This window comes from Chelon labrosus (genome assembly GCF_963514085.1).
Source record: "Chelon labrosus genome assembly, chromosome: 10".
Taxonomy (NCBI): Eukaryota; Metazoa; Chordata; class Actinopteri; order Mugiliformes; family Mugilidae; genus Chelon; species Chelon labrosus.
Window position 1 is genome coordinate 10,025,936 of NC_140360.1, and position 27,981 is coordinate 10,053,916.

At 42.3% G+C, this 27,981-nt stretch overlaps 1 protein-coding gene across 1 annotated transcript in view; it reads left to right on the forward strand.

The window, feature by feature from the left end:
- The window catches only part of pex14 (peroxisomal biogenesis factor 14), a 43,674-nt gene extending 16,217 nt beyond the window's left edge, over nucleotides 1-27,457 (forward strand). The window contains exons 3-9 of the mRNA XM_084553353.1: nucleotides 2,678-2,762; nucleotides 9,009-9,134; nucleotides 11,362-11,447; nucleotides 13,274-13,376; nucleotides 17,190-17,287; nucleotides 23,215-23,306; nucleotides 25,235-27,457. Of these exons, the coding sequence (XP_084409479.1) occupies nucleotides 2,678-2,762; nucleotides 9,009-9,134; nucleotides 11,362-11,447; nucleotides 13,274-13,376; nucleotides 17,190-17,287; nucleotides 23,215-23,306; nucleotides 25,235-25,736 (1,092 nt within the window). The 3' untranslated portion in view covers nucleotides 25,737-27,457. The remainder of the gene's footprint in view (nucleotides 1-2,677; nucleotides 2,763-9,008; nucleotides 9,135-11,361; nucleotides 11,448-13,273; nucleotides 13,377-17,189; nucleotides 17,288-23,214; nucleotides 23,307-25,234) is intronic.
- The last annotated feature ends 524 nt before the right edge of the window (nucleotides 27,458-27,981 follow it).

The following is a 27,981-nucleotide window of genomic DNA, read 5'->3' on the forward strand; positions in this document are numbered from 1 at the left end:
ATTTGTTTTGGTTCTGTTTATTACGAAAACTGAAACGTAACTTTCAGTCTGGAAACCAGACAAAAGAAACGACTGCAACACATACTACGCATAGGTGTTTCAGTATAGAGTCTGCTCACACATCCTGCTCGTGACATACATAATACGCACCTCCAAATAACTATAGGCATTACAGTAAGTTATAGTTAAGTGCTGTTACTAGTTAGAGCGAAAATATACAACTGGTTACATGGATTCCCTCAGGCGTCTGTCCATGCGGCTCGAACGTAATTGGATTTCCTCCTCATTTCTCACAATTCAAGGTATCACAATTGTAATTCTGAGACAAGTGCAGTGCAAAGTCTTGTCCAATTCAAACTCAATAACATTTCTGTAATCTTGTCCTTTCATCAAGTTCACTCTCTTTAAGTGTGTTGGTTAATGTTATCTCTCGCCGTGATTGAGTTTTCACCTCTTTTTCGGCTTTACCTGACACTCCATTGGTTATCTGGTTTGCAAAGATTATTGCTCTTAACATGGAGCACTCTGGTGCATTAGCAGTCAAAGATGCCTCGCAAAAGAGCCTAATTGTTGTTTGAACCGAAAAATGATTCGCCAGTTTTCTGCAAGGAGCGTAACTCGCCTCGTTTCTGTTTAGATATTTACGCCGCCAACCCAAATGTGAGTTGTACCGTTATCCATCTTGCCTCCCCTAAAAGCCCAGTTGTGTGCTACCCAACACTATAACTGGGGTGATCCATAAGTCAATAACAAGACTGAAATCTGTGCAATGTGGTTATAATTGATTGAGATGTCTGGATGGAACTTGTGCAAAGCATCTATGTCATCTGCTAAGAAGTGCACTTTTCCTCTCCCTGAAGATCTACCACTACAGTTTTAACCAAATGGACATTTGCCTCATTAGTTCGCCGCCGAGCTAAGATGTCATACTTATGCTTGTTAACACTGATACAATTTTCTTGTCAATATTGTGCTCCTGAAATTTTAAGGGGATGTAAACAAGGATTGCTCATTCAGCATATTCCTTCTCTATTAGGTCATTACCTCTCACAGGGCTACATCACCCTGTTATTAAAATTAGAATATTAAATTCTAGCGTGTTTATTGTCTCTGGTTTCTGACGTTACTTCAAGCTGTGTCTGTGGCTCACTTACCCAAACGGCGAAAGATTTGCCAGGAGCGGGATGATTTTGTCTCGTTATCAGAGGGATATTTTCTCTGTGTTTTGACTGTATCTTTTGGCCCAGAACATCAGTTGGGGGGTCCACCATGCAATTGGTTTAATCTGGTTGTCACATTGAAGGTTCCGGGTGACTGACTTTAATAAGCCCTCAGCATATAGAGATCCAGGAAATTCTATACCTCTTGCGTAACCCTTGTGTACACCAAGGACACGGTTGTGTCCCGGTGAAATGGCAGATTAGTGTCTAAATAAATTGTGGCAGCATCTCGTGGGATGAACGGGATGAATCTGGAACATTTTGATAAAATTCACTCTCTGAAGTTTTATTACTGCATAAATATGACAGGGGATTTACAGTGTAGTATACTTCTGAAGGACCGCTTTGGATGCAGAAAGCTGAATGCATAAAGATGCGCATGCAATGATTCTCCACTGTACTGTGTGTTGTCACAGAAATCTAGCTTTTTAAACAGCTGCCTGCCACTCCTACCCCGTGGACAAGTTTAAACTGCAATTCTTTCAGATTGAAACGGGTTCATAGTATATGCAATGCATTACCCAAAATGAATTACCACTGGCAGGGCGCTCAATCACTTTGTATCTTTCAACACTAAGAGAAAAGAAGAGTAATCAAAACCTTTCAACCTATTAGAGGGATGACTTTTACAATTGAATCACGGGGACCACAGGTGCGATAATAAGTCATCGAAACCTCCCCTCCAGTGTGTTTCCCCTTTCTGTGTGTTCTTACATATTTATCTATTTTAGGAGGCGCCACTTCATGGCGCCCACTTCAAATTTATGTTTTAATGCCATTTGAGGAAGATTTTTTTTCTCCCTCCAATTCTTGGAAATGCATACTGGGGTGGAAAATTAAGGTGCATCTCGAAGGAAAACATAATAGAATCGATGAACGCAGTGCACTTAAAACTACTGATGTTCTGATGCTATTTAACGTTCTAGTGCATTAACGTTTCAAGTCATTACAACATTCAGGCTGGGTGATTTGATCATGGCAGGTTTTTAACTGGAAGAATTACAGAAGTTTTCAGCCTAGGATTCTCAAGTTATTAGATACAAATGATCACCTCTGCATTAAGTATAGATTTTCTTCCACTGCGCACTTAAGAATGGAAGTTTGTCTTTAAGAGGGTAATAGCAAATTAAGCTCCATACTCCATTTGTCCGGCACTCTTGATGGGCTAATTTTATAACTGCTGATTTGGTCATTCCACACATTTAGCTGGAAAGTGGTCAGGTGGTCGTTTTCCTCACTGTTGGGTGTGGGGGGGCGTAAAAGCAACTATCAAATGGAATCCATTTAGGTTTTTTTTTTTTTTTTTTTTGGTGGGGTGAGATTTATAATGAACCTTTTTCTTAAGGAAGGTCTAGACTGTTGTTTGTACTGTTAAAAGCTTCAGTTTCCTGCAGAGCTTCTTCCTCTCACATTATATCATTATACAGTATTAAATCACATCATTTGTCTCTTCCTAGATTTCCACTGCTGTAAAATTTCTGCAGAACCCAAAAGTACGTCAGAGTCCCCTGGTCACCAGGAAAGCCTTCTTGAAGAAAAAAGGTGAGAGACTTTTGCTTTGTTTTGCTGAATTCACTGCCTAACGCTTAAAAATATGCCGTACGGTATATTTGTTGGAAAAAAGGCCATTTAGATTACAGTTCAGATGTGCATTTTATCATTTTTTTCTTTTTGCAAAATGTGGTTAGCCAAAGATACAGACGCTGTGTTTTTTCTTTTATTTTGTAACATTAGTCTGTAGGGGTCAAAGGTCGTGGCCATAGCTCTGCGCCCTGGGGGGGTCTAATAGGGGTCGATTTAGCTTCAGAGAACATGATTCAGGCCCCGTGAATAAATGACACACCAGTTGGGATGCTCCTTTGGGTTCAGGAAAATTAATATTGACAAACTCCCTCTGCGTTTTCAATGGAATTATCAATATTGCCTTCTAGCATTTTAACCCTTTTACTTAATTTAACTGTTATCGTAAATTCGAGGCACGACACAGGGGAACCTTTCTGAGCGGGGAAGGCTGAAAACGTTTGCTGGCGCTTCACTTTCTCTGCGGCAGCTCATTGAGATATTTTTAACACATTTTAGAATATTGTTTGTGCAATAAAACTTGCAAAAAGCTTTATAACTCCGAAGTCAATTTAAGTCGGCTCAATATAACGCGGCGGGGGGAGCTGTGCAGAGTCGTGCCATGCGTTTCTTCCTATGGCTGAGCGGTGACAGAATGCACGGAGATAATGTCTAGCTTTACCCCAGATAAACTCTTTCTGTGGAGTATTTTCATTTTACTTCGCTCAGAGACAGTTTAGTACTTTGGGGACTGTACCTCTACAGTGCTGAGGGACTTTGCATCCAGCATTAGAGTAGGCAAACAGTGAAAAGTGAGCCTAAAAGCTCTGTGACTGAGAAAGGTAACCTGAAACCAAATCCATGGTTGCCGGCTGCTACTACACACGTCTCATATGGCTCTAATGATCCTTGATATCTTTTGAAACTTCTTTGTCTTTTTTGGCTCATTATTGACATCTAAGGCACGTTCCTAATCTGCTGTTGGGTGTTTCAAATGCAATAAGGCCCCCGCCGGTACCAAATGATGTCATGCCGCACCTCGTTTTCTTCTTACTTTCAGCTTTGTTGCAACCTCCGTGGAACTCCCACTATCCAAAATGGTTTGCTCTTACTGCACTTTAAGCCAATGAAATATGTATGACGCTTTAATGCAGATTTATTTTGGAAAATCGGTTCCACTGTAGGTCTAAACAAGAACTCTCGATTTGCATGAGCACATTGATCTCAGGGAGGGGAGGAAGGGAGGGAAGGGGGGAGAGGGGGGGGGGGGGGGGGGGGGGGTGTAGGTACGAGCACTGAAACACTAAGCACAAAGTATGTTTGAGTAGCACTCTGCAGGATTCTTAGGATAACTCTTGACTTGTGTTGTACAGTCATGTATCAGTGAACCTGGAAATGTTTTACATTTAGGAAAGTGCTCTACTACAACCCCCATACTTCAGTCTGTGTACTTTTTAAAACGCCATCATTTCCATTTTCACTGGAGGATTTGTAAATGTTCATGCTACAGGAGGTTCTGTCCGGAAAAGCCTGTTTTAAACTCCGCCTTATACACTATCGCTTACATAATTTATAAAAATCATGATAAGTCAAATGAAATTAGTTCCCCCTGCCTCTGTTTGTGATGTTCACCATGCATTGTTAAGGGTTGTACTTCTCTGTTCTGTTCAGACTAAAACGTATCTATGCCGGGAAAAAAAACTCCACGTTCGTTCCATAAAAATGTGCATATGATGAATCTGATTAGTAACAGAAGGTTATTAGTCTTGATGATTGCAAACGACTTCCTTTTCTGTCTCACTTGAGTCACAATAGACTTTTGCATAGACCGCAGCAGTCCAATACTTTCCCTAGACTTCCTGTTTCTGTACCCTGCATGTATTGTCCTCTCAACCTTTCGACACAGAAACTCAATCATCCTCCTCTTCCCACAGTCCCCACAGCAAATGTGTCAGTCTTAATTTCTAATACAGTTTAATGTCATATTTATGTAAATACTTCTGGATTTTACTCTATATTAACAGCCAGAAATGTCAAAGCACACATAAAATGAAACAATACCATCTCCCGGTAGAGTGGAATTTAAATTGGATTCCTCTTGCTGCCAGTACTTACGCTGGACAGCTGATGAAGGGGAAAATAGGGCCCACTTTGATTGCATGTTGCAGAATCTTTACACAATAATCTCAGTCGTGCATATTATTTCCCTGCGCATTTGTGCCCTAATCTGCACTGAAGGATGCCTCTCCGGTTACATCTCCCTTTTTTTTTTCCCAAAGAGATCCTAATAGCGTGGTTTATTTCAATATTCATTGAAAAATATAATTTTCTGTTTTCCTTCAACTGTCAATTTCAGGCTATGAATTGGCAATTATGCAGTCCAATATTTCAAGCTGCCCTTCTTGAGTCCTTGAAGTTGAATAAACTGGCTGAAATATTGAAACTTTGTCACTTTGATGTAATATAAATCAAGATTTAAAGCCGCAGATGTTTTATTTTCTTTCTTTCTTTCGCGGAGCAGAAGAGTGAGGAAATGAATTTCGTTTTGAGCTGTCATACGGCAATCTTGAAGCAATTTTACATTACATGTTCCTTGCCAAGATCAAGTAAATTTTATTGTGTTTGAGTGAAATATAATGTGCCGCGGTCTCATCTAGTGAATTGTGCCGTCTGTGTCTTCTACAATTAACAGATGTAACAGCTAAAGAGCGTTGGGCCCCATTTTGGCGCCACCATTTAGCCCAGGCAATTAGCAGTTACATACATAATTGCCAAAAAAAAATAAAAAAATCAAATTCTCAGGATGAAGTCAACAACATTTTCCCACTTTCGACGTGTCACTTTGACCGTGGCCCCTAAACTGGCATCTCTCAGATGCTCCTAGATTACCAAACTGAATGCAGCTTGTTTGTAAAGCACAGCCCACGCATACATTATTGCAATACGGGTACATTTAGCATGTGAAACAGGCACAGTACATTCTCTGTCAGTGAGTTGTGAATGATGACTTGACTTATTTATTCTTTATATCGTCCCAGTTGTTATAGAGTTGAATAAATAATTCTAATAGATTTCACCCTGAGTAGAGGGCCAGTGATCGAGGGTCACGGGGAACACAGGTAGGCTTTTGGTCTATTACCATACCTGGTATGAAGGTAAGGCTAAGGTTCATCATCTCGGATATTAATAGGATGCTGTTTGTAAGTGGGGTTATGCGACTCACCTCTCGGACAAAAATGACAATGACCAAGGCCTGCATAGAAGGTAAAGGGATTGATGTGGTTATAAATTACTCCACGGCGCCACCTAGCCTAGGCCTTGCCTACTTTGTCATCAGTACAAGGCGATAAAGCAGGGAAATGAGAGCAGAGTCCCCTTTTTTAATACATAAATGAATACTCTATGAGAGTGGTCATTATTTAGGGCATGCCATTTTGTAGCACTTGAATGGAACCAAATGACATGTAGAATCTCCCCCGCTAGTACACCATGAGAAACAAGTTGAACTTCTTCTTAATAACCCATTGACCTCCATCTATTTATGACCCCTGCCATGCATTTTTATTTTTTCTAAATATGATAGTCAAAATGTAAGTCATTTTCAGTCAAGGGCAACTTCATAGTTCAGCCCTTGGAGGACAGCGAAAAAGGCATTCACCTTTTACCACCCAAAATATTTTAGTAAGCAATTTTTATAATTGGCTGTCCAGGCTAAGTCTTGACCCATAAAGTCCAGAAGTGCCAGAATCGGAGAAATAGATTTAATGTTGGAGCCTTGCTGCCTCTTTGCCCTTAAAAAAAAAAGGCCCAGAGAATATGAGCCCTGGAAAATAGAGCTGTAAATAACCTGACGAGCAATGGGTTTTCCTTTAAATAAATACCGATCAGGTTTATGTTGAAAGACAATAGAAAACGTAGCCCAGATATGCAGTTTACAGTATTTATAGCTGTAATATCGAGGTGCCAGCACCGTAATTTCATGCCCCAATGAGAATGGCAAGGTCAAAGCAAATGCTTTGGCAGAGCATCTGCTAATACGGTGACTCATAAACAGGCACTGCGTGTATCAGGTGCACCAAATAATACAGTATAATGAAATACAGAATAGCTTTCCATTATTGTTCTTTTTTACGGTGTCGTCATTAGGTGTAATTTATGTCTTAAAAAATTCATCTCCCCCACAGGTCGATCTGAAATGGGGGTCCAGGGGTCATTCCACAGGTTTTGGAACCCGTAATAAATTTCACAATCCCTTTTTTGTCTTTTCCTTTTATATGTAAAACTCACTCTCACCTTGTTCCTTTTTCTTTTGGATCTAAGGGCTCTTTCATTAGCTGTTGTGTCCCCCCTCCCCAACAATAAACAGATCAGAGCCTACAACACAACTTAGCAAGCTGTAATTTGACTAGAAAACAGCTTTAGGAATTTTTATGTAATTTATTTTGCTGCAAGGTAAAAAAAAACAGGAAAACCTTTCATTTCATGCATAAACAACATCAAAGATGTGAACAACTATTAAGATGTACATATATTAATCTCAATAGCAGCCTTAATGTAGATTGAAAAAAGCAGATACATTTCAAGGTGAAAAGATAATTTTTTTTTTTTATTATTATTATTATTTGGTGAAACCGAGATCGCTGCACGTCTCACTCAATAGTCTGTCACCATGCAGTCTGCTGTGGTCAGATGAATCAGGAGTCCAGGGACACATTATTGCTTATTTGACAGTGCAGTCTGACTGCACAAACTCAGCACATGGCGCTCACCACTTCCTGGCACTCAGGACCTGCTGTAGACTACAGGCTGGCCAATATTTGCCTTCAATTATTCAACAATTTTCATGGCCATTCCTTGGAGCATTTAAATAGGTGACTGGAGAGGGACCTCCTCCTGGCATAAGCCACGCGGCAGCTCATCAAAGGATTCCTTTCATGGCCATACATAGATTTGTTAAAGTGTGATTGCTGATTGAGGGTTTCAGATCTGCTGTTCAGATGTATGTGCTTCACCCAAACAGATCTAAACAGATGAATGAAAGCAATGGAAATATCTGCTTACCTTGGGTACACAGTTTAGTTCCAGTCCACGTGGGTGTTGCTGCATGCTAGTCTTGTGAGCTCTCTGATATTATATTCTCTTTCTGTGCAGCTACTGTTAATGAAAACTCAGTCATCTCTTGAAACATTACATCTGAACCCTTTTCCGATCGCTCAGCGTCTCTCGGAGGATGGAGAAAGCTTTATCCCGAGCACGTGTAAAAATATCTAAATCCAGAGGGAATAGCTCAAGTAAAGACTCGCTTACAAATGGGATTTTCAGTCATTAAGCGAAGGGAAATGACCAAAGGAAGCACGGGTAAAATGTTAAGGGACACCACTACAGTAAAACAGTATGCAGCATCATAATGAGGTAAACCATGAGCTCATCCCTATCCAAGAACTACCAATTTTGGTTCTCCGTCTTTCGGCTTTCTCTTAATTGTTTTGCCATGAATGTGTTAATGTTGTTTTTTTTTTTTTTTTTAATGTAGTTCATCAGAAGTTGTAATTATTTTCCTTTGTTTAGACCAAGATGCTCATTAAAATATGAGACCCACAGCAATGGCAGCATATGGCGCCTGAAATAAAATCCTTTCTTGCCACAAAAGGAGATGTTCATATTAGATTTTTTTTCCTCCTCCCCTCTGATTCTCCATCAGGGAGCCCTTTGCAATTTAATCATCACTAAAATCATTAAAAAGATCTGAAGATTAAATTATATTGGCATTTGCAAAATTATGTAATACATTTACATTACAATGAAGAAATTAAAATAATGCATTTTCGCTGTCTGGGGTGTATGAAATCTCCACATGGGAAATATAACCGGAGAAGTGGACAGACTCTTATTTTCTTTGCCTTTGGTGGCAGTTAATAGGCTAGCAGAGTTTCAGGTTTCATTGTGCGAACTATCTTCCTTTGACGGATGTCCCTTGAAACTCTCGATGGAATTTCTGAATTATGAAATGAAAATATATTTTTTTTTTTTTTTTTTTTACTAGAGGGCTGGTAAAATTGAATGACATTTTACATACTTTCTCTAAATTGTGCTTAAAAGATTTGTTGGAAGCTTGGGAGGTATTTAATTGTACGTTATGATAGCCAAGGAGCCACTTGGTTTCCCCCATTAATCACCGGACATCCTCCAAATGTCTTAAGGGTGTGTGTGTGTGTGTCTTGATTCCAGGACTGACGGATGAAGAGGTAGAGTTGGCCATCCAGCGCTCTGGCAGCACAGAAGAAGTCCTGCCTCTGAGCCCTGTGGGGCCCCCATATCCACTCCACGCAGCTCAGCTAGCTCCTGCACCACTCAGTGAGTACATACTTCCTTTTTGTTCCCCTTTGCAACCTGGGCGTTAACACGATATTAATATTTATGCCGACTCTCTCACCTCTAAAAGAGTTTGGGCATAATTTATCAAAGATCTTCCTTCTTGCTTGAGTTTAATTTTAAACTAGCCAAACAGGGGCGTCTTTAGCTCGCCAAATCTTTTCAAGTATCACCAGTCGTGTGTGCTGAACAACATTTGGCTCGATTGTGAGTTCAGACACAGAGGGTATGACATTGCACAGCACAAGCTTATGAAGTCTGCTTCAAGGGGTTCCACCCTGGCAAGACCCCACACCGCAACCTGTATCTTTATTACCTCAGGAGGTTATGAGTGCTGTCCACTGATTTACCAATGCAGAATGAAGTCCGCGTAATGCTTAACCCATATGACAATGATTCCAGATGTATTCCACCCTCATTTATTACCACACTGTCCTTGACTCCCCGGCATCTCATGTTTTGTAATGAAAGTGATGTTGATGGGATGGCCATGTAGTTAGGGAGACTCGCAGCTCTCCGTCCATAGTGGGGGGTTTTATATCAAAACGGCTATAAGGGAGCTGCATAATGAGGTGAGAGCGGGGAGTCTTGTATGGGGGGTCACGCCGAAAAGAGAGGGGGCTACCTCCCTTTGATGTCCTTCTTATGGGGACGGTGCACAGGGACCCGCATCCATCTCTGTCGAAGTAATGGATACTCTGATCTCTATTTCCACACGGTAGAAGGACAGGAAGGCCTCCACTGAACCCAATAAATTTGAGAGGAGATTGGAAAAACGGGGGATGAGACCACAGTTCCACAGCTTAAGTGACCAAATAAAAAAAGGAAGATGGCAGAGTGGAAGTGGTATAGAAAAAGGGGAGAGACACAGGAAGAATGAAAGGTCCTAAAGGAGGGGGAAAGAGCAAGTGAAGACCCCTGGTGATGCAGTGAGGCTTGTTCAGGGTCAACCACCCATCCCAAGGACTCCCAGGCCTTTCAGATGCATGGCATTCTGGGATGGGTGACAGTCTATCGCTGCTATAATGTTGATGAAGTCCCAAATTTATGTGGTTACCATATGGATGTTGGAGAATGATTCAAAATTTTAGATAGGAAAGGTTACAGGTTCATCGCTGCATTCTGCAGCTGCGATGAAACGTGCCCTTGGGTAAGGAGAATAAAATGGCACTCACCTTGGAAATATTCCATACGGTCCCGTATGACGGCGGGTCCCTCATTTTATTTGCATGTAAAATCACACAAGTGCTAAGGCACGAGATCAATCCGGTTTACTTACTTCAAGCCAGTAAACATGTACCACATAACCCATTAGGTGAAATCAGACCTGTAATAGAATATCAATGGTGTACTTTAGTGGCCTAGCCTCTAATAATTTCCTATTCATTTTGGCCCCACCAGAGTAAATAAAAGAAGAAGAAAAAAAAACTCGTATATTTTCTTCCAGACCTGTTTGTTGTTTAGTGACATTTTCAGTTGAATGCCTCTCTTATGTGGGGAATTTCCACCTTGACAGACAGTTGGCCTACCCAACTGACAGCTTGCACAATGACACACTTTCATATTATCTGTCACTCAGCGAGACAGTCAACTTCCAAGCGCACGAATACACACTCTCTTACCTTTCTGTTCGTTTTAGTTGTTTGAAGGGTTTATATGCAAACAGTCCACCCCACCCTCAAAAATAAGTAAGAGGACAAAGGAGTCCTTTTTTTGGAAGAGCAGGTTAGAGAGTGCATTGTTTGCTCTATTGAGGCTCAGCCCTTATGGTTCAGATGTTTTGCGTGAGCGTACGTGGATGTTACGTCACATAGAGACGAGCTGTGCAGCAGGTTGTTTACCGTCTATGCAAACGGGATTGAATTTATTCATCTCAAGTGGTTTTCCGTGTGTTTATACCATTTACTAGATATTTAGCATCACTCCTAATCATTGTTGTTGTGTTTTTAAATGTATGCTGAATATATTTTCTTTCATTCCTGCACAGCCGTTGACTTCCAATGGTTTTTAATTTCCTTATGCTGAGGAAACCCATTGTTCGACGCTTGTGAATCCCGTTTGTGTTGCGTAATCCATCCCAGTGAACATTTGCATCATTGCCACAACTACAAGTTACAGTCACATTGAGATAACAAGTTATTTTTGTTTCCATTCATCACTGTTTTACCACTCTTTATTTCTTTCTTTCTTTTTTTTTTGCTCTGTCCAGGTCCAGTAGGCTACAGATGGAGGGACTATGGCGCCCTCACCATCATTATGGTGGGCCTCGCGTTTGGCTTCCATCAGCTTTACAAGGTAAGTCACCGCATGTTCTTTTGACTGCGTTTCCTCACTGATTTAGTTTTCACCGTGGATGTTTGTCATACATTATACGCCGCATCCTCAGATCCGTCAGTCCTGCCTTTCCCTTATATTACGCTGAAATTGGTGGGCATCAGTTTATGATAAATTACAGAGCTAGAATAGAAGGCGCCTCTGCAGTATGTAACATCACTCTGGTCTTGCTATTAAAGCTACCCTGCTTTACGTCAAAGCATGATCTCATTTGGACCCCTTCTTTTTAACTTCCCCTCCCTCCTCCCCTCAAATACATATTTTTTTCCTTTAAAAAATAAATTTGCTTACACAGCACACAACCTTTTTTTTATTTTTTTCTGATGTCCTGCAGCCTAAAAATAATCACCCTGGGTTTTATCGGGCTTAGCAGCCCTTGAACATGAGCTCATGAGGCCCCTTGTCCCCGGTGACATTAATCCCATAGTGGTTGTTAGTAGTAGTCTGAGTGGCATGTGGAAGCCATTACTCTCGTTTTAGAGGAGGACAGGAGCTCCAGCAGTAGCTCTTGGCCTAGATGACAGGCCGTTCTCATACGTGTGAGTAAAATAGAGAGAGCGAGCGCGTACCGTGTACGTACATAGGCCTTCCTGTCCCTGTCAGACGTACTCGCTTCTCTTTAAATCCTGTTACGCCTTCCTATTTCATTCTTCTTTCGTACGGCTGCAAATGCACATACAGGGTCTCCTACTCCTCTTCCCACAAAAACACACTGCACCAGTCCTCCGTTGCCTCCATCCAGCAGGGTTTGCCAGCCACTGGTCACCTGGGAGGTGGGATTCCCTGGTGGGACGGCACAGGTTGCTGTCATGTCACTAGAGCGTAGCGCCAGCCGCACCATATGTCCAGGCTTCTGCCCATACTTTATTTATGTTATGGTGCACCTTGTAAACACCACACTCCCAGCAACCCACTTATTAATTACCACGTGTTGACACCCATTTAATCTTTTTCTCTAAAAAGTGTTTATTACTCGCGCCGGTGTGGCTGCTTGCCACCTGAGCTGGAGGGAAAACCCGGCAGAGAGCTGGTAACCGGCAGAAAGGGATTAAGCTGTTCAGCCTCGAAAGAAAAGAAAAAAAACAAATTCTGATTTTGAAAGCAGTTTAGTGGGACCCTTCAGGGACACATGGACATTGGGTTTATTTGGTGAACTTGGCTTCACGCGCACATCTAAGGAACCGAGTAAGATGCTCACAAGCTGCTCATCTGGGTAACACTCACGCTGGATAACAAACATCCTCATTTGGCTGTCACACATGCATATCATTTGGTGGAGTTCTGTTTATTCAGTGGCAGAGAGATGACAAACAACATGACATTCCTTTTGGTTTTGGAAGAGTATTTTCAGTGCTCACCACCATGTCTTTCAGTGTAGGCCTGTCTCTTACTTTCACTGTCTTTTCATGGGTTTTTATTCATTTATAATGTTGGAAATGTTTTTTAGTGTTGCCTCTAACAGTTATTTCCATAAAGTTCATCACATATTTTTTATAGTGTATAATAGTAAATGCATTTAAACGCCTAGAACCAGCTTGGTGGATAAATTAAATGACTAATCAGTTATGGAAATGTTCTAATCTGCAAATGGTTTCGACAGCAACATGTGTGTGTATGTATCCTTGACAGTCACCAAATCATGCAGGTTATGCAGTGCGGCATGTGTCCTATAAAACAATGCCTTTGACCGTGCGCTGCCACGTCTAGGGTGGCCCTGTCTCCTCCTCATCTTTCTGCCTCTTTCCACCAGAGAGAAGTGTAATATTGTGCCATGCTTTTAATTGCAGAAATACATCCTACCCCTCATTATGGGAAGCCGAGAGGACAAGAAGCATCTGCAGAGGATGGAGAGCAACATTGCGGCAATGAGTGGCACGCTGACACAGACAGGTGAAGATTAATATCTTCATCACTTTCTCCCTCCTTAACATTTTCCCTCATTTATCTGTCGCCAAAATCGGGGGGCCCCGCACGTTTTTAACAAATGACGCCGCTGTCATTTCGCTTTAATTTGAAATTGCTTGTTTACTGTCAGGCTCGGGCTCAATTAATTACGTTTCGCTGAAAAGCTCTTAACCTCGGAATATTAATGAGGAGTTGGGAAATGACAACTTTTCTCCCCCTCACCCATCCCTTCTCACTCCCCCCCCCCCACTCCATCCGTCTCCCCCTGCGCCAACCTCACCCCCCGTCCAAACCTCCATCGCCATCATCATCATCCACCCTCTTCCCCGTAGGTGGGCAGAAAGTTCATTTTAATTTTGTGTGCGTGTACGTGTGCATTTGTGTTTGGGTGCGTGTGCATGTGGTGTGTGTGTGTGTGTGTGAGCGGCATGCCACTGTGTGGCGTCTGGGCTCAGCACTGGCCCTAGTGTGATTAAGTGCATGGTGACAGGTGCGGCTCCCATGTTGGACAGGTGAGGAATCTCAACCTGGCTGTCAGACGTGGAGAAAGAGACGCAGGGAGAGAGATGCTTTCCGAGCTCTTCGTCAGTATAATTAAAAATCCAGGGAGGCGTAAATGAGAGAGGCACTCCGAGAAACTTTGGTCTCGTTAGCAGTAGTGTTGAACTGGAGTGTGTTTTCACCTGAAAGGTACCAGTCCCCACTTGACACAGGCGACCTAGCGGAAAAAACCGACTGAGGCAAACAGTGCAATATTTTCTTTTCTTTATTCTAATGATAACAATACTTTTATTTAAACAGTTCTCTTCAACCTACTCAAATACTTTAATAAATTGAGTAAAAGCAAACAAGCTTGAGGAATCAAACATGTTAATGGTACAATGCAAACAATGAAAACATTAAATAAATACTGAGTAATAGTCAAAAGAATTTGCAGATAACTTTGAGGTTAATGATCGTCTTTTTGGTTTGAAGTATTAGTTGTTAAATCATAATTCGTATGGCTTTAACGTCCTTCTGTACGTAACTTGCGTGCTTTGGTATATGTGAGATTAAAAAGATAAAAACTTCACCTTAGGAGTTCTTTGTGTTTATAATGCGTGATCGTAAAGATCCAGTGTTTATCTGGAATCATGAAAGACACAGAGGAGCCAAACCCGCGTCCTAACTACGATCTTGTTTAAATTCAAATGTCCGTTGTTTTCGCCGTCATCTCCGCATTTAAAACAAATGAATAATTTAAGTTTACATCTCCTGTCACGGACCCAGGTAGTGTAGCTGAAAACAGGGCTGTTATCATTTTATCCAGTCACGCCCATGCTATTGTTTTCTGGCCGGCCGAGGTAGGTGGAGGGCAGCAATTGTGTGAGATCGCGTGCGAGGTGTGCCACCCTGAATCTGATTAACAAATATATGCTCTTTTATGGTCATTTTCAACCAACTATGCAAACACATTTCCTCTGGCCTTTCTTGCTCTACTTATCACTTTTTGGAGATTTGCCAACTTGCAAACCTTGTTTGTTACCAAAGACAGGATTTTACTGTCAGAGTCCTCCCTTTTTTTTCTTTTTCCTAGTCAATAGGTGAGACTCCTGTAGCAGGGCAAAAGAAGAAAAAAAAAAAACACAGATCTTTTCTTCAGCCAATGTGGGGAACTAATTTGCTATGACTGCAGTAGCCAAGCTGCTATTGTAGTTAATGACTGTTGTAGTTAACAGTTGGGGAGAGGGGTTGCAATTACACTGAGAGTTTTCTCCCCCTGCTTTCCCTTTGTCTGCCTCTCCCTCTCGCCCCCTCTCCCTTTCCTCGCCGCACTGAGTAATAGCGACCGACTGCCTCGCTGCTGCCAATTGCTTGAACCCCCTTTTGTTAAAGTTCATGTATTTCTCTAGTGCCAGGCGCAATGAGGTGATGTATCCTTTTGAATGGGGACTACATTAGTCTCTCTCGCCAGCCCCAGCTCAAGAGTAAGGGCCTTGACTCCCATTATGATTTGCCTACAACTTCACACAGACAATTAATGAATGGATCTTGGAACTACTTCAGCGAGCCCAGGCTGTAATGGAATTGTGCGGCTGTTTGGGTACTCTTTGTTGGTGGGAGCCATATTGGTGACCAGCTGGCCATTAAAGACAGAGACAGGCCCGGACATATGTAGTGTACATTATATCGAGGTATTTACTGAATAATTTACTGAATACACAATGCGCGCCGCCCTTCGCGCAGCAGCTGCAAGCCTTTACGCATCATCTTGTGTCTGATTCCGTCTCTCACTCGCGCACACACACACACATCCTCCCTCTGATTCATGCCTGGCCAAAGTCATTGACTTTATTAACATTCTTGGCTTCATATCTGTGATAACTGGGAATAAGAAGTTGCGCATTTTTTGTCGGGCGTCTTGAGCAGTACAAAGGAGTCAACTTTTGTGGAGAGACATGAAAAGAGTTGAGGCTGTCTGTCTGTGTGTGTGTGTGTGTGTGTGTGTGTGTGCTGTTTTGGCTGAAGTGGCTGAAAATAAATAAATAAATTTAAAAAAGCGGCGGTGCCAGTGGTAATTCAGGAGGCACAGCATTACACGCTGGCAGAGTGACCCTCACATCTGGAGAAGCTGTTCTGCGGTGAGGTGGAATCAAACACTAATAGGGCAGCTCTTGGTTTAGAGTGCACACACCCTGTCACAGTGACACCTTTTTTTAAAGCAGGGGATAGCCAAGGTATTTTGGTTTTATTGCCATCTTCAGGAAAGGTTGGTCGCACTCTGGATCAGAAACCGAGTAACAAACTCAAATTATTTGCACAATGGTCTTTGGCCCCGACCGACGATCCTGCTCCAACTCGTATTCTGTAGGATTCTGCAAGCATGAAAAGATCAAACGTTTCAGCACCCCACCTATATTGATACAGCTCCACCCATTTAAACACAGGTGTCACTACAAGATATTAGCGTCTTTGAAAGATCAAATATTTTTTTGCCTGTGTTGGTTTTTCAAAAGAAACACAGCTCCCAAGCCGGGCTCCGTCTTTTGTCCCAGGCCTGGGTTAATGTAAGAGGAGGCTTCCTTACATCTCGTCCAGCCGGCTGCAGCTCAGGCTTTTAACCATTGGCCTGACAACCTCAGCAGTGGACCGCCACAATATCTGTTGATGTTAATCCTATTAGGCTTGATTTAACACTTTACACGCCCATGATTTATATGAATGTTTATTGGTTTTCTGTAATATAATCAGCTCAGGGAAACTTAATGCATTGTTTGGTAATACACGCATGACTGGAAGCAGGGGGCAACAAACTGTGCCCCGGTGTTATTTGAAATCATACACCTTCGTCCAACACCAACACTTGAACTAATTCAATCTTCAAAGTCAATGGAAAAAGAACAATATTTATTAGGATTAGGGGGGACATTTTGTCTGGCAGCCTCCTCCCAAATGAGAGCCTTGTTTTTTCCTTTGTTGATCGTTTGAGGATTTAAGATGCATTAGAAGGCAGTGCCTGGGTGGATAATGGAAGGTTAGAGACTGTTATTTGATTTAAGTTCAGACACTAGAGATTAATACCTCCATCCTATGTGCCCCTCCTCACCCCCCCTCCACCCCCCAACGCCTCGGACCAGAAAGCCGCGACTAAAGTTACCGGGTATTAGCTTTGATTACAATTCTTAGAGGGCCGCTTTGATCGGCGACACAAGTTGAGTCTCATCGCTTCTGTTATCATCATCCAGGATAGAAAAACGCTCAGTTCGGAGTCACCTTGTTTATGAACTTACCGTCTGTTTCTCCGCTTGTTGTTCACAGTCAGCCAGCTGCAGCAGACCTTGGCCTCTGTCCAGGAGCTCCTGGTCCAGCAGCAGCAGAAAATACAGGAGCTCTCTCAAGAACTGTCTGCAGCAGAGGTAGTCATCATCTTCTCAGCATCCTCCACCCGCGAGCCACGGGCATCATTTTGCTTTCACTGGTGACCTTTTGCCAAGCTGTAATCTCTCTAGTTTGGTTAAATCAGATAATGGCTGCTTAATCTTTCAATCTAAGCTGGACGCAAACTAACATTGATATTAAACAACCGCACAAAGCCGGCAATAAGTCAAGCATGGCCGTAGTTTGGACAGGAGTGTTACGGATTGCACCTTTTAAGGTGGGTTGTTCCGTGATTGATGTTTTTGAGGACAGCTAGACAGGCAGTAACTTTGAAACTGCAGAAGAGCGTCAGTGAAGTTGCAGGTAGAAACCTCCAGATTGATGAGGAGAGACATGAGGTTTCTCGAGGCCCCCGTGTACTAAAATCTTCAGAGTCATAACTGCCCGAGACAGACAGCCTTAAATATACCGTATATCATCAGAACACAAGCTACAAAAAAGTACGGTGCATCTCATCATAAGACCATAATCTTTAACCATATCGTTCCTCTTCGCCTTGATTTTTATTGACAGTGTCCATAATCTACTCGGAATTGTAAGTGTTTAGGTGAGTCGGAGTGAGTGATTGTTCTGAAAACTTATGCGCATGGGGGATGAAATGTTGCTTGATTTTTATAACGCTGCTCATAAATCCCTTTATGATCTCGGGGCTCTAAAAATTGCCTTGGAAGAGACGATCTTAGACAATGTTTTATGTCCGCAGCTTGTTAAGCACATGTGTAGCATCTGGATACCGCAAGAAAACATATGCGGACACATCTGCTTCGGCACAAACGAGGAAGAAAAAAAAAAAAAAGATGGATCTCTTCCTTGGATGAGGTTCATCAAAACCTGACGACTCATAGCTCATTTTGCCGTTTTAAGGCTCCGAGCCGCACATTGCTATTGTTTGTGTGGCTCGGAGAAGCAGCGGTGGCCCAGATCGACATGTGTGAATACATGGGAGCCGTGCTCTGATTTGACCCTATGCTGCTGTGAAACAGAGCAATCTAAACCAGACAGGGGGGTCTTAATTTAAACAATGAGTTGTTGTTTTTTTCAAGCGTAAAGGGACATGGGATGTTATTTCTCCTCATTTGTCATCTCTAAATCACAGATTGGATTAAAAAGAATCTACTTCATTTGCTATGAGTGCCTTGTTGGACAGCACCAGTGTATAAAAAGTATATTTCCCATCAAAACACCCATTAAACAAATCATAAACTGTGCTTTATAGTTATAGTGTTGATCTTAAATTTTCCCATGCGAGTCGGCACGAGGCCCTCAGTTGTCTCGGGCCATGGGGGAAATTGGGAAATTGTTTTCAGGTCCGGGATGTTTGATGAGAAACACATGTTGGAGCTGGGGAGCTACTTATCATTCACCGTTTGCGGCTTTCAGGGTTTGCTTCACCACGCTGCTCAAAGCGCGCCACGCTTAGCAATTATACCTCTCAACGCGGAAATGTGCCTTTAACCCAAAACATATGGAGGCTTCTGTTTCTTCGGCTGCTAAGCAAACATTTCTCGTAGTTTGAAACCGCTCAATTGCGGAGTGCGTCTAGTGTCCCTAAACTGGGGACCTCATTATGGAAGTGCGTTTCGACAGACTGACTCATGTCCACACACACACACACACACACACACACACACTCGCAGCGTAGTAGGCTGATGTTGCACATTTACAGATTTTATAGCTTTGGACGGTTTTCTCTCTTTTTCACTATTCCCTTGTTGTCGCGGTTCTCCAACGACGTGCGTGCTGCCTCCGGCGTTAAGGATAGTTTTGCCTCGAGACGATTCATTCCCTGATGTTAAACAGCCGAGTCTATTTCTGCTCCATTATCATTACAAATCTGCCTGTTAACTGTGTTTGCCCCGCTGTCTCAACCCACTGATCGTTCTCTTTATTAGTGGATACTACATAGAAGATTAGAAAACCGCCTCTTTGCTCGCATGAGACGAACTGCCAGTGGGAAAGTGCATAAACAGAGCGAAATCAATTGCACTGTACCCGTGTTTCCTCTCAAAAACCCTCCTCTGGGGACTTTCCTTTTGAAACTAATTCTGTCATAAATATACATGTGTTACACGAAAACACACTGTCTGCCGGCGGAATAACTGTGAATTAATTTGCCTTCAGACACTCTTAAACAAGGCTTGTTAAAGATCTTATCTGGTTGCTAATGGTCCACAGGCATTTATCTTCGTTTAACCAGATGCGCTGGTGCCGCTAGAGTTGATGGTCTTTTTTTTTTTTTCTCTCCTCTTTGCTTGTAATATATATTTTTCTTTTTTTTTCCCCCCGAAGCACTTAGTTAACCAGCACAAATAGGCCGACCCCCATCACACCAAGGAACCCACCCGAGACACATTAGTTACAAGGCTTTTAAACCAGTTAGAGGAAATCCTTACTATAAACAGTATTTACACAGTTAAAAAAAAAACAAAAAAAACAAACAAACTCCCAGTGAGCACGGCAGTGGTTGATAATTTAATATGTGACACCTGTCAGATGGGTTGAGTCGCTGCTATTTTGGTTGTGGTTCATTTGTTTGTTCTGCGTTCGTGCATAATGCTTTTTGTGACGTGCGGTGCCAAGTGGAGAATTATGTTCGGGCCGCGCAGAGCCTTTGGAGCCCTGCAGCTGTATACCAGGAAGTATGGCAGAAGGCAAACATCAAAGAAAAGAGAAGAGGGATGCACGTCCATAACTCCTGACTTCTTTTATTTACAAATGATTTGTTTCTGCACACAAGGAAACAGAAACGGAGTTTCAAGGTCAGATGAGTTTGTAGGAAAGGGAGGCCTCTCAGAAGCAACAGTAGTTTGATTAGGTTACGCATTTAATTCATTAGAAGTGACACAAAGGAAATATAACACCTGCTGACTGTGTTATTTGCACAAAGGTGACACAACTTTTGTACACATGGCAAAATACAAAAAACAGAACAACTGAAATATTTTGCACCCACATCCTTAAAGTCTGCAAGGGAATACAAATGCAGTATTTACTTTTGAGCAGTATTTAAGGAAATGGTTTAATCACTATGGCTGATTTTCTGATTTAAATCGATCTTCATTTGAAAGATCCAAACTGATCCTGATCAGTTTTTTAAATTCATACAGTTTCCTGCATCCTCTCGTAGAACTCTGGCTCCCGTCTTGCGAGGACCAGCGAGGCGAAACCGTCCTCCCGAGACAACACAGAGATTAGTCCGTGTGCGAGGGAGATCCAAAACATGACAGATGCTCCAAGTCTGAGAGCACCGTCAGCCCTGAAAGCTGATGAGTGGCATCATATTTTTGATTTTTGAGTACAGAAAAGAGCTGGACGAAAGGAAAACCGTGTTCCAGATGTGAAACTAGACGTAAAATCTTGTGGAAATATCACAAATAGTTCAGAAATTGGATATCTCTAAATGAATCGGAGTAAATCAGGACCTTGTAAATAGGAATCCATATGATCCAGGAAATCAGTAGCAATACCCAGCCCTATAAATCATCCGATAGAAAAACAATCGCACATAGAACAACGCTCACAGATGCAAATAGTCATTGTTCAAGGAAACACAGATGCATATGAGGAAGAAATAGCCTGCATTTATTGGCAAACTAAAACAAGAATCCATGTGTATTACTAGAAAACTATCACAGGTGCGTGAGGTCGGATTGTGCCGCGTAGTAGCCACAAAGCCGACGTTAAAAGGCGTTTTTTTTTCTAATTAAAGCTGCTAAATAATTGCGGAGGTTAAATATTTTGATCGGAGGTCTGTTCAGTCGTCACGTCTTGCAACACTTGTGCGGTCTGCTGGATACGTATCAGCACTTCAGGTGGGGCTTTTAAAGTCGGGATACTTTCATTCTCCCCGGTCACTGATACCCCCCAACCACTCAACCTCCACCCAAACACCTAGTGCACTTAACCCAAGATCCTTACACCACGTTGTGTGTGTGTGTGAGTGTGTGTGTGTACACACACTGACATAATGTATCTCAGAGCTGAAACTCAGTCCTGGCCCAACATTTAATTAGGTTTCTTCAGACTTAATAAGACATATGTCAGAGTTAGTGTTGTGTGACAAGCCTTGATGTGAGATATTATATGGTGCTGCTCTGTAGATAATGCGTATTATGTTTGTAGCTAGCGGTTAACAAGTCTAGCTCTAAAGCTTTCTTCTCTTATGTGACATAATCATATAGAAATCGTGACATTGTTATATTATTTGTAGATATGTGGCTTTTTCTTTTTTTTTCTTAAGTTGATTCCGCGCCTTGGAAATCTTTCAGCTCAGCCTATACAGCAATTCATTATCTTTTTCTTTTTTTTAAAACCGAAAATGAGAGAGAAGCAGAATCCAGCCTTATTATACGGGTGCCTTAGGGAGGCGAGGGATTAAGATGGTTCTAATGAGGTGACGGCTGTAATAAGAGTGTCTTCAGCAGGCCTCCGATGCACCACCTCTAAAACACAGCTCCTTATCAGCGAGGTTTAGGAGCCGATAAGAGCCAAAAAAAAAAAAAAAAAACCTCCTTCCCCCTCGCCTCCTCTTCTGTCTCCCTTCACTTCTCCTCTGCTGCCTCCCTCCATCCACTGTAAATGAGTCTGATCCCTTTCAGATGTGATTCAATTAATTTCTCTTAGATTTAATTACAAGCGAAAGAGTCCAAGTTATCCCTCTCCCCTCGATAGGGGGTCCGCGCTTTCTAACAAGCTTCCTCTGGTGAGTCAGGAGAGTCTTAATTACAGTTTTTACTTTTCTTTTATCCCTCTTTTTTCCCTCGCCTGCTCCCTCCGCTCCCTCCGGTCTCGTCAGTTTATCCTCCCCGCTCTCGCACATGTTTGTGCTTTTTTTTTTTTTTTTTTTTTTTTTATATTCGGGAATGGGCTAAGAACGGGGAGCAGTTATCTACTTGACTGGTTCGCAAACATTTTGGCTTCGCACCCAGACAGTGCCTGTTCATCACGCCTCGTCTCGTGGTTGCGTAAGCCCGCGAGCGTTTGAATAGAGGGAAAACAGTCAGATAAGTCGGAAAGATAAGCATAAATCGGTGTAGCACAAATGTCTTTTCTTCTTTTCTCCTGTCTTGGTAATCAGTATGTGACCCCTCTTTTATCTTGTCACTCAGTTAACTACACTGACTCCCGCTTTTCTGACGTACTTAACTGGTCTGCTGAAAACATCTCTTTCAGGACCTGCCATAGTTCTTGATTTAGCAGGTTTAGCAGGAGCTACAGTTGAGTTTTGTTGTTCTCCTTTTTTTTTCTGTCTCACGGCCTTCATCTGAACTCATCCAAACTCCAGCCTATCCCTTAAAAAGTGCTGCCGAGACAGATTTTCTTCAGCAATTTGCCATTCAAATACCATTTGCCATTACACCCTGTAGCACTTCATGCCGCCCGAGTGTGTGTGATAACGCACGCCTCCGATAAAAGACAAAAAGAACAAAACAAACTGCTAAGCTTTGGTCTGCCTGCATGAATGTGGCCATTGTTCAAGATAGTCATTATCCAAAACACAGCACACTGGCCTAATCTTTTCTAGATAGTATGGAAAATTATGTAAAAACAGCATGATTCACACTCACTAGACTTCCCGGCACCATAAAGGTGGCTGTATTGAGATTGTTTGTCGTCCTTTCCGTCATTGCTGGGAATAGGCAGTTGTGTGGTTGTTATGGTGACGGATGACCTGACTACACAAAAACATGTGGCTTTAAGCATTTGCATTGGCCGTATTTGTTTACCCAGGCTGTACTTTTTTTTTTTTTTTTAAACTTTTTTTTATTATTTCATATCAAGCATAGAGGAGCTGTTGAAAGAGCCACTGTGTGCTGTCCTGAACAGGGCGTGTACGTGTATGTGTTTGTGTGCTGCGTGTATGCCAGCTGATGTCGTGTGTGCGTCTCTTGTGTTTTTCCAACAGGCATCATCCTCAACCAACCGCATCCTGGACAACCAGACAGTTGGAGAGCTGAAGGCTGAGATCGTCTCTTTGAAGGGCTTACTGCTCAGCAGGTAACAAAGTTATCCAGGCCCCTGTCACATGAAACAGTCCCGGGTTTGTGAGTATGTGTGTGTGTGTGTGTGTGTGTGTGTGTTGAAAGGCTTAGGACTTAGTATTTCAAGTCCATTTGAACTGCTGTGTTTACACGAACGCTAGCATTTCCCTAATAATCAGAATAAAAATGCCAGGATGCCTTAAACAGATCTGTCTTGCCCTATCCGAATTTTCAGCCTGATTGAGAAGGGCGTTGTAAACCTTTTGATAATCCGCTCAATGGCTAGATATTAGCACCTAATACCCAAGTGAACGCTTGATCCGATTGGTCGGAATAAATACATTCTTTCTATCCCTTAACACCTGATCTTGAAATACATTTTGACCTGTCCTATCTTTTACATTTCTCCTTTTTCACTTCATAATTTCCTTTTGGTTTTAATGCGATAACAAGGAGCGCTCGAAACACAAATAATGACTCATATATTTATATTTAGCAGCTGTTGCATGGCTCCCCGTGAAGCGCTCGTACGTAACTGTAAAAACTAGTCAGACACATTTTTATCAGGAAACAGTTTCAGTGCTTTTCTCCGTCGTCATCAAGTGATTGAATCATTAAAGATTATAGAGATTGCAGAGACATTAAAGAGACTCCCCTCGGCTGAGAACGTTAAAAGCCCTGGAAAAAAAGCAGGTACAGTACAATATGCAGTATTCTCCCGGGATGTCTGAGTTTAAATCACCAGAAACAATGTGCTCTTCTCCAAAACAACCGACGTGCAATTGTATTTGCAGACTCGCATCTACATACTGCTGCGAGTTTGTGCAGACATACATAAACAAAAGAACACATAATGTCACCGTGATCTTGAAAATTGCACACTTGATTGCACCATTTCTTTTACTTTGCAACTTGCCCCCCCGGCCAATTAGCATACTGCAGGCATCAGCTGGTCTTCTGTGTTTTAAGGCTTTTACTGGTATGGTAGCCACATGTGTGCACAGTTGCCATTTTATTACTGCACAATGAAAGAATATAAATAAGAGAAATAGCTTATTAAAAGTGAAAATACTTTTTTTTATTCTACTGTTAAATCAGATTTTCCCACCTGTGCTGATTAAGAGGTGCGAGACACTTTGCGTCAGTGATGTGAAAAGCTCTTACTTTATACTGCGAGACGTCCCCCCCGTTCTTACCAGCTCTCTTCCTCAATCTACTCAGACCCATTAGCATGCATGATTACGTATCGGTGTCTATAATGAAGCCTCAAGTAAGACCGTAAGTCAGAAAACCGGCCTCAGAAATATCTAGTTGCGCATGTTTTCTTCCCCTCATATATTCTAATTAATAATAATCCCTTTGTCATTTGCTTTCTTGACTTCATCCTGACTCTCACAATGAGTTTTCTGGCAAAGGCTCGAATCACGAAATAAAAGCTCCGCATCACCATCTGTTTCCAAACTCGTTCCCTTTCCTGTTCAAATGATCCACGTCATCTCCAAACTGTTTCTTTCTTTCTTTTTTTTTTTAAGCACCAAGAAGTGCTGAACCCGTTCAACGTTGTCTTTTTGATCTTAAAATCTGCAGTGGGTGTAATTAAAAAAAAAAAAAATAAAAAAGTCTTAGAGCATCTTTGCCAGGTGTGGTGAACATCTGGCTGTTTGGGGGAGAAACATCATTTTCTCTGCTGTAATTATGAGAATTACATCGGGAGCTTAGCACGTGGCTGCATGCTAAACTGTAAACTGGCGTTGCGTTCGTGTTCTTAGTCAACAACTGACTTGTGAAGTTATGTGTAGTTTTGTGGTCGCCGTTTGCCCAATTATGGCTGATTGCATCGTGGGAACGCTCTTTTCACACTCATTTTTGAAGTTGTTTGATGAAATTGAATTGTAATTGATGCAACGCTCTTGTTTGCCAACCCCTAACCCCCCCCATCCACAGGAGACAATTCCCATCTACTCCTAGTATTCCTAAGATTCCCTCGTGGCAGATTCCTCTGAAGCCGCCTTCGGCAGCCGGCTCGCCGCCCATTAACCACACCAACAGCAGCAGCGACATCTCACCCGTCAGCAACGAGTCTGCCAACTCCTCCCCCATCAAGGACGGACACCACAGCCCCCAAGATGCGCTAGGTGGGCCCGATGGAGCCCACGGTATCAACGGAGATATCTTGACTGTGGGCCTGGGCGCGACCCTGCCTCTGGACCAGGTCCGCATGGAGGTGCAGGGAGAGGAAGAGAAGAAGGAGGAAGAGGAGGACGACGTCAGCCATGTTGAAGAGGAGGAGGAGGAGGAGGAGGAAGAGGAGGAGGAGGAGGAGGAGGAGGAGGAGTCTCTAAGCATCCAGACAGAGGATCGACGAGGCGGGGATGGACAGATTAACGAACAGGTGGACAAACTGAGGCGTCCCGAGGGTGCCAGCAACGAGAGCGAGGTTGATTAGACAACAGTAAAAAGCACACAAACACTCTCCAAAACACCACTACTCATCTCTGCTGACAGCTTTGTTTCACCTGACTGCTCACACACACACACTTTTTTTTTTTTAAGTTGTTTATTGTTTAATCTTCTCTGTCTGTTTCCATTTGTTTCTGTAACATCTTAATGCTGAGCAGAGTGAGGTGTAGCCGTGGGCGTAGGAGCTGACAAATACTGCATCTAGTGACACGCTGCTTACCACCGTTAACTTTTGATCGTGCAAACTAAAAGACTGAATGCCGACCCAAGTACCATGCTGTGACGTTTCTACGCGAGCAGAAGCGACGTCATATCTGCGCCCGTGTGCGGCGTTAACCGCGTGCGACTTCCTGCTTTTAATTTTCATGATTTGATCTGATGATTCACAGCTATGCCTTAGTGTGCTTGTAATTTAACTAAGGCTCCCGTTCAGACCAAAGAGGCAGGGGCTGCACCAGAGTACCTCCGCTCAATAGCAGGTCAGGAATCATATGTTGGTACTTTAATCTCAAAGTTAACCGTGAGCTTCCAGTGGCGCATTAGCAGAGTTCGTCTCCCTGTTGATGGCAATAGGAGAGGACAAGCTCTTCCAGGGCCGGAGCTTTTAGCCTCTTTTATGTGTCCTTTTGCATTGGTGTCAGTCTGTCAATAATTCACAAGGCCAGCAGGGTGGCATTTGGGTGAAATAAAAGCCCTGAAATTCGAGATTAGAATGTGATGACGGGCTTTGTTCCATGCCGGTGTCAGAGTGCTCATACGCTCAGAGGAGGGGAAGATGAATGTTTTTTTCCCCCCGCTTTCCTATTTCACTGAGGGCTGAATTGTGCATCTTTTTTTGCGAGCGTGTTTGTGTGCGTGGCAGGCGAGAAAACCCAGACTGTCTGCTGAGCTGTATCTGCAGTCTCCAGCAGGGCAGCTGATTTGGTTTGTGAAGTATGTTAATAATCAAATGATCAACAAATAACAGATGTATTAGTTCATGCAGCTTGAAATGTCAAGGAGGCTAAAAGCGGAAATCTAATACAGAAAGCCCAGTTGCATTGTATTATTTTCTGTGACAAACCCTCCGGTCCAAATTATGTAGGGCCTCCTGCAGTGAGTAATCTTTACAGAAAACGGCGCCAATATTTTGTAATTAAGCTGCAGTAAGACAACAAGTGCTGCCACGGATGGAAGTTGCAGAACTTGTATCACTTTTTTCTCAGTGTGGAGGCGGATGGGGGAAGTTAAGAAAAAAAAGAAAGAGAAAAAAAAGAAAGAATTGCCCCGTGATTGAAAAAGAAAGTAATAAATGAATACTCGACTTATTGAATTACTCACTGCGTGTCTAGCTAACAAGAAGAGTCCATGAGTGAGAAGAAGGGATATCCGCTCGTGCCATTCCCACCTCCATCACACGGCCTTCGTAGGAGCGCAGAAAAGGTAGTGGGACGCTGCACATGTCAGAGACGACGGTCCTGGTCTACAGATTACATTGAGCTGTTGAGATTAAAAGTACAGAACGATGAGACAACGTTGCAGTACGCTGTAAAGTCTATTTTGTTTTTGATGTATTGGAAATTAATTTTTGTGCATAAATGACTTTTGTTTCAAGGAGTGCAGAATATGCTTCATAACCACCGTAGCCACAGTGATTGTTCCCCTCTGTAACCCATGAACAATGTCTGAATTGCAGCTTTAATAAATTAGGTTTATCTCAAAGAAGAACTTCTGCTATATTTATTTTTAAACCTGACGAGACTATACCCTTTGCCTGTATGCTCTCATCAAAGGACAATCCTAGTGTTACTTGGGTTTTCATGTTTATATTATAAAATTGCTATTAAACTTTAAATGGGTTGTGCAGTTTTTGTTATTTTTATTTTGAGACATATCCATGAATGTGTACGTTGAGGCGAGGGAAGATTTTCTGTAACATGTAGACTTTATTCTATTTGAGTTAAAAAATAGTTTGGTAATAATAATAATAAAATCAAACAGACTTTATTCTGGGAGACTTACTTTTTTTTGCGATTTTCCTTGTTGAATTGTTGAATATGAATCAGTCCAAAGATGAATACTATAATCATTCATATGCAAAATCTTCTTTTTAACCATTGTGGGTTTTTTGTTTCCTCTTCAAACCCTCCGTGATGCATTTATAAGATACAGATGTGTGTATACTGTATGTACAATTGTGAAATCACTCTCTACTGATTTTTCAGAAAGCATGACAAGGCAGGGACTTTCAG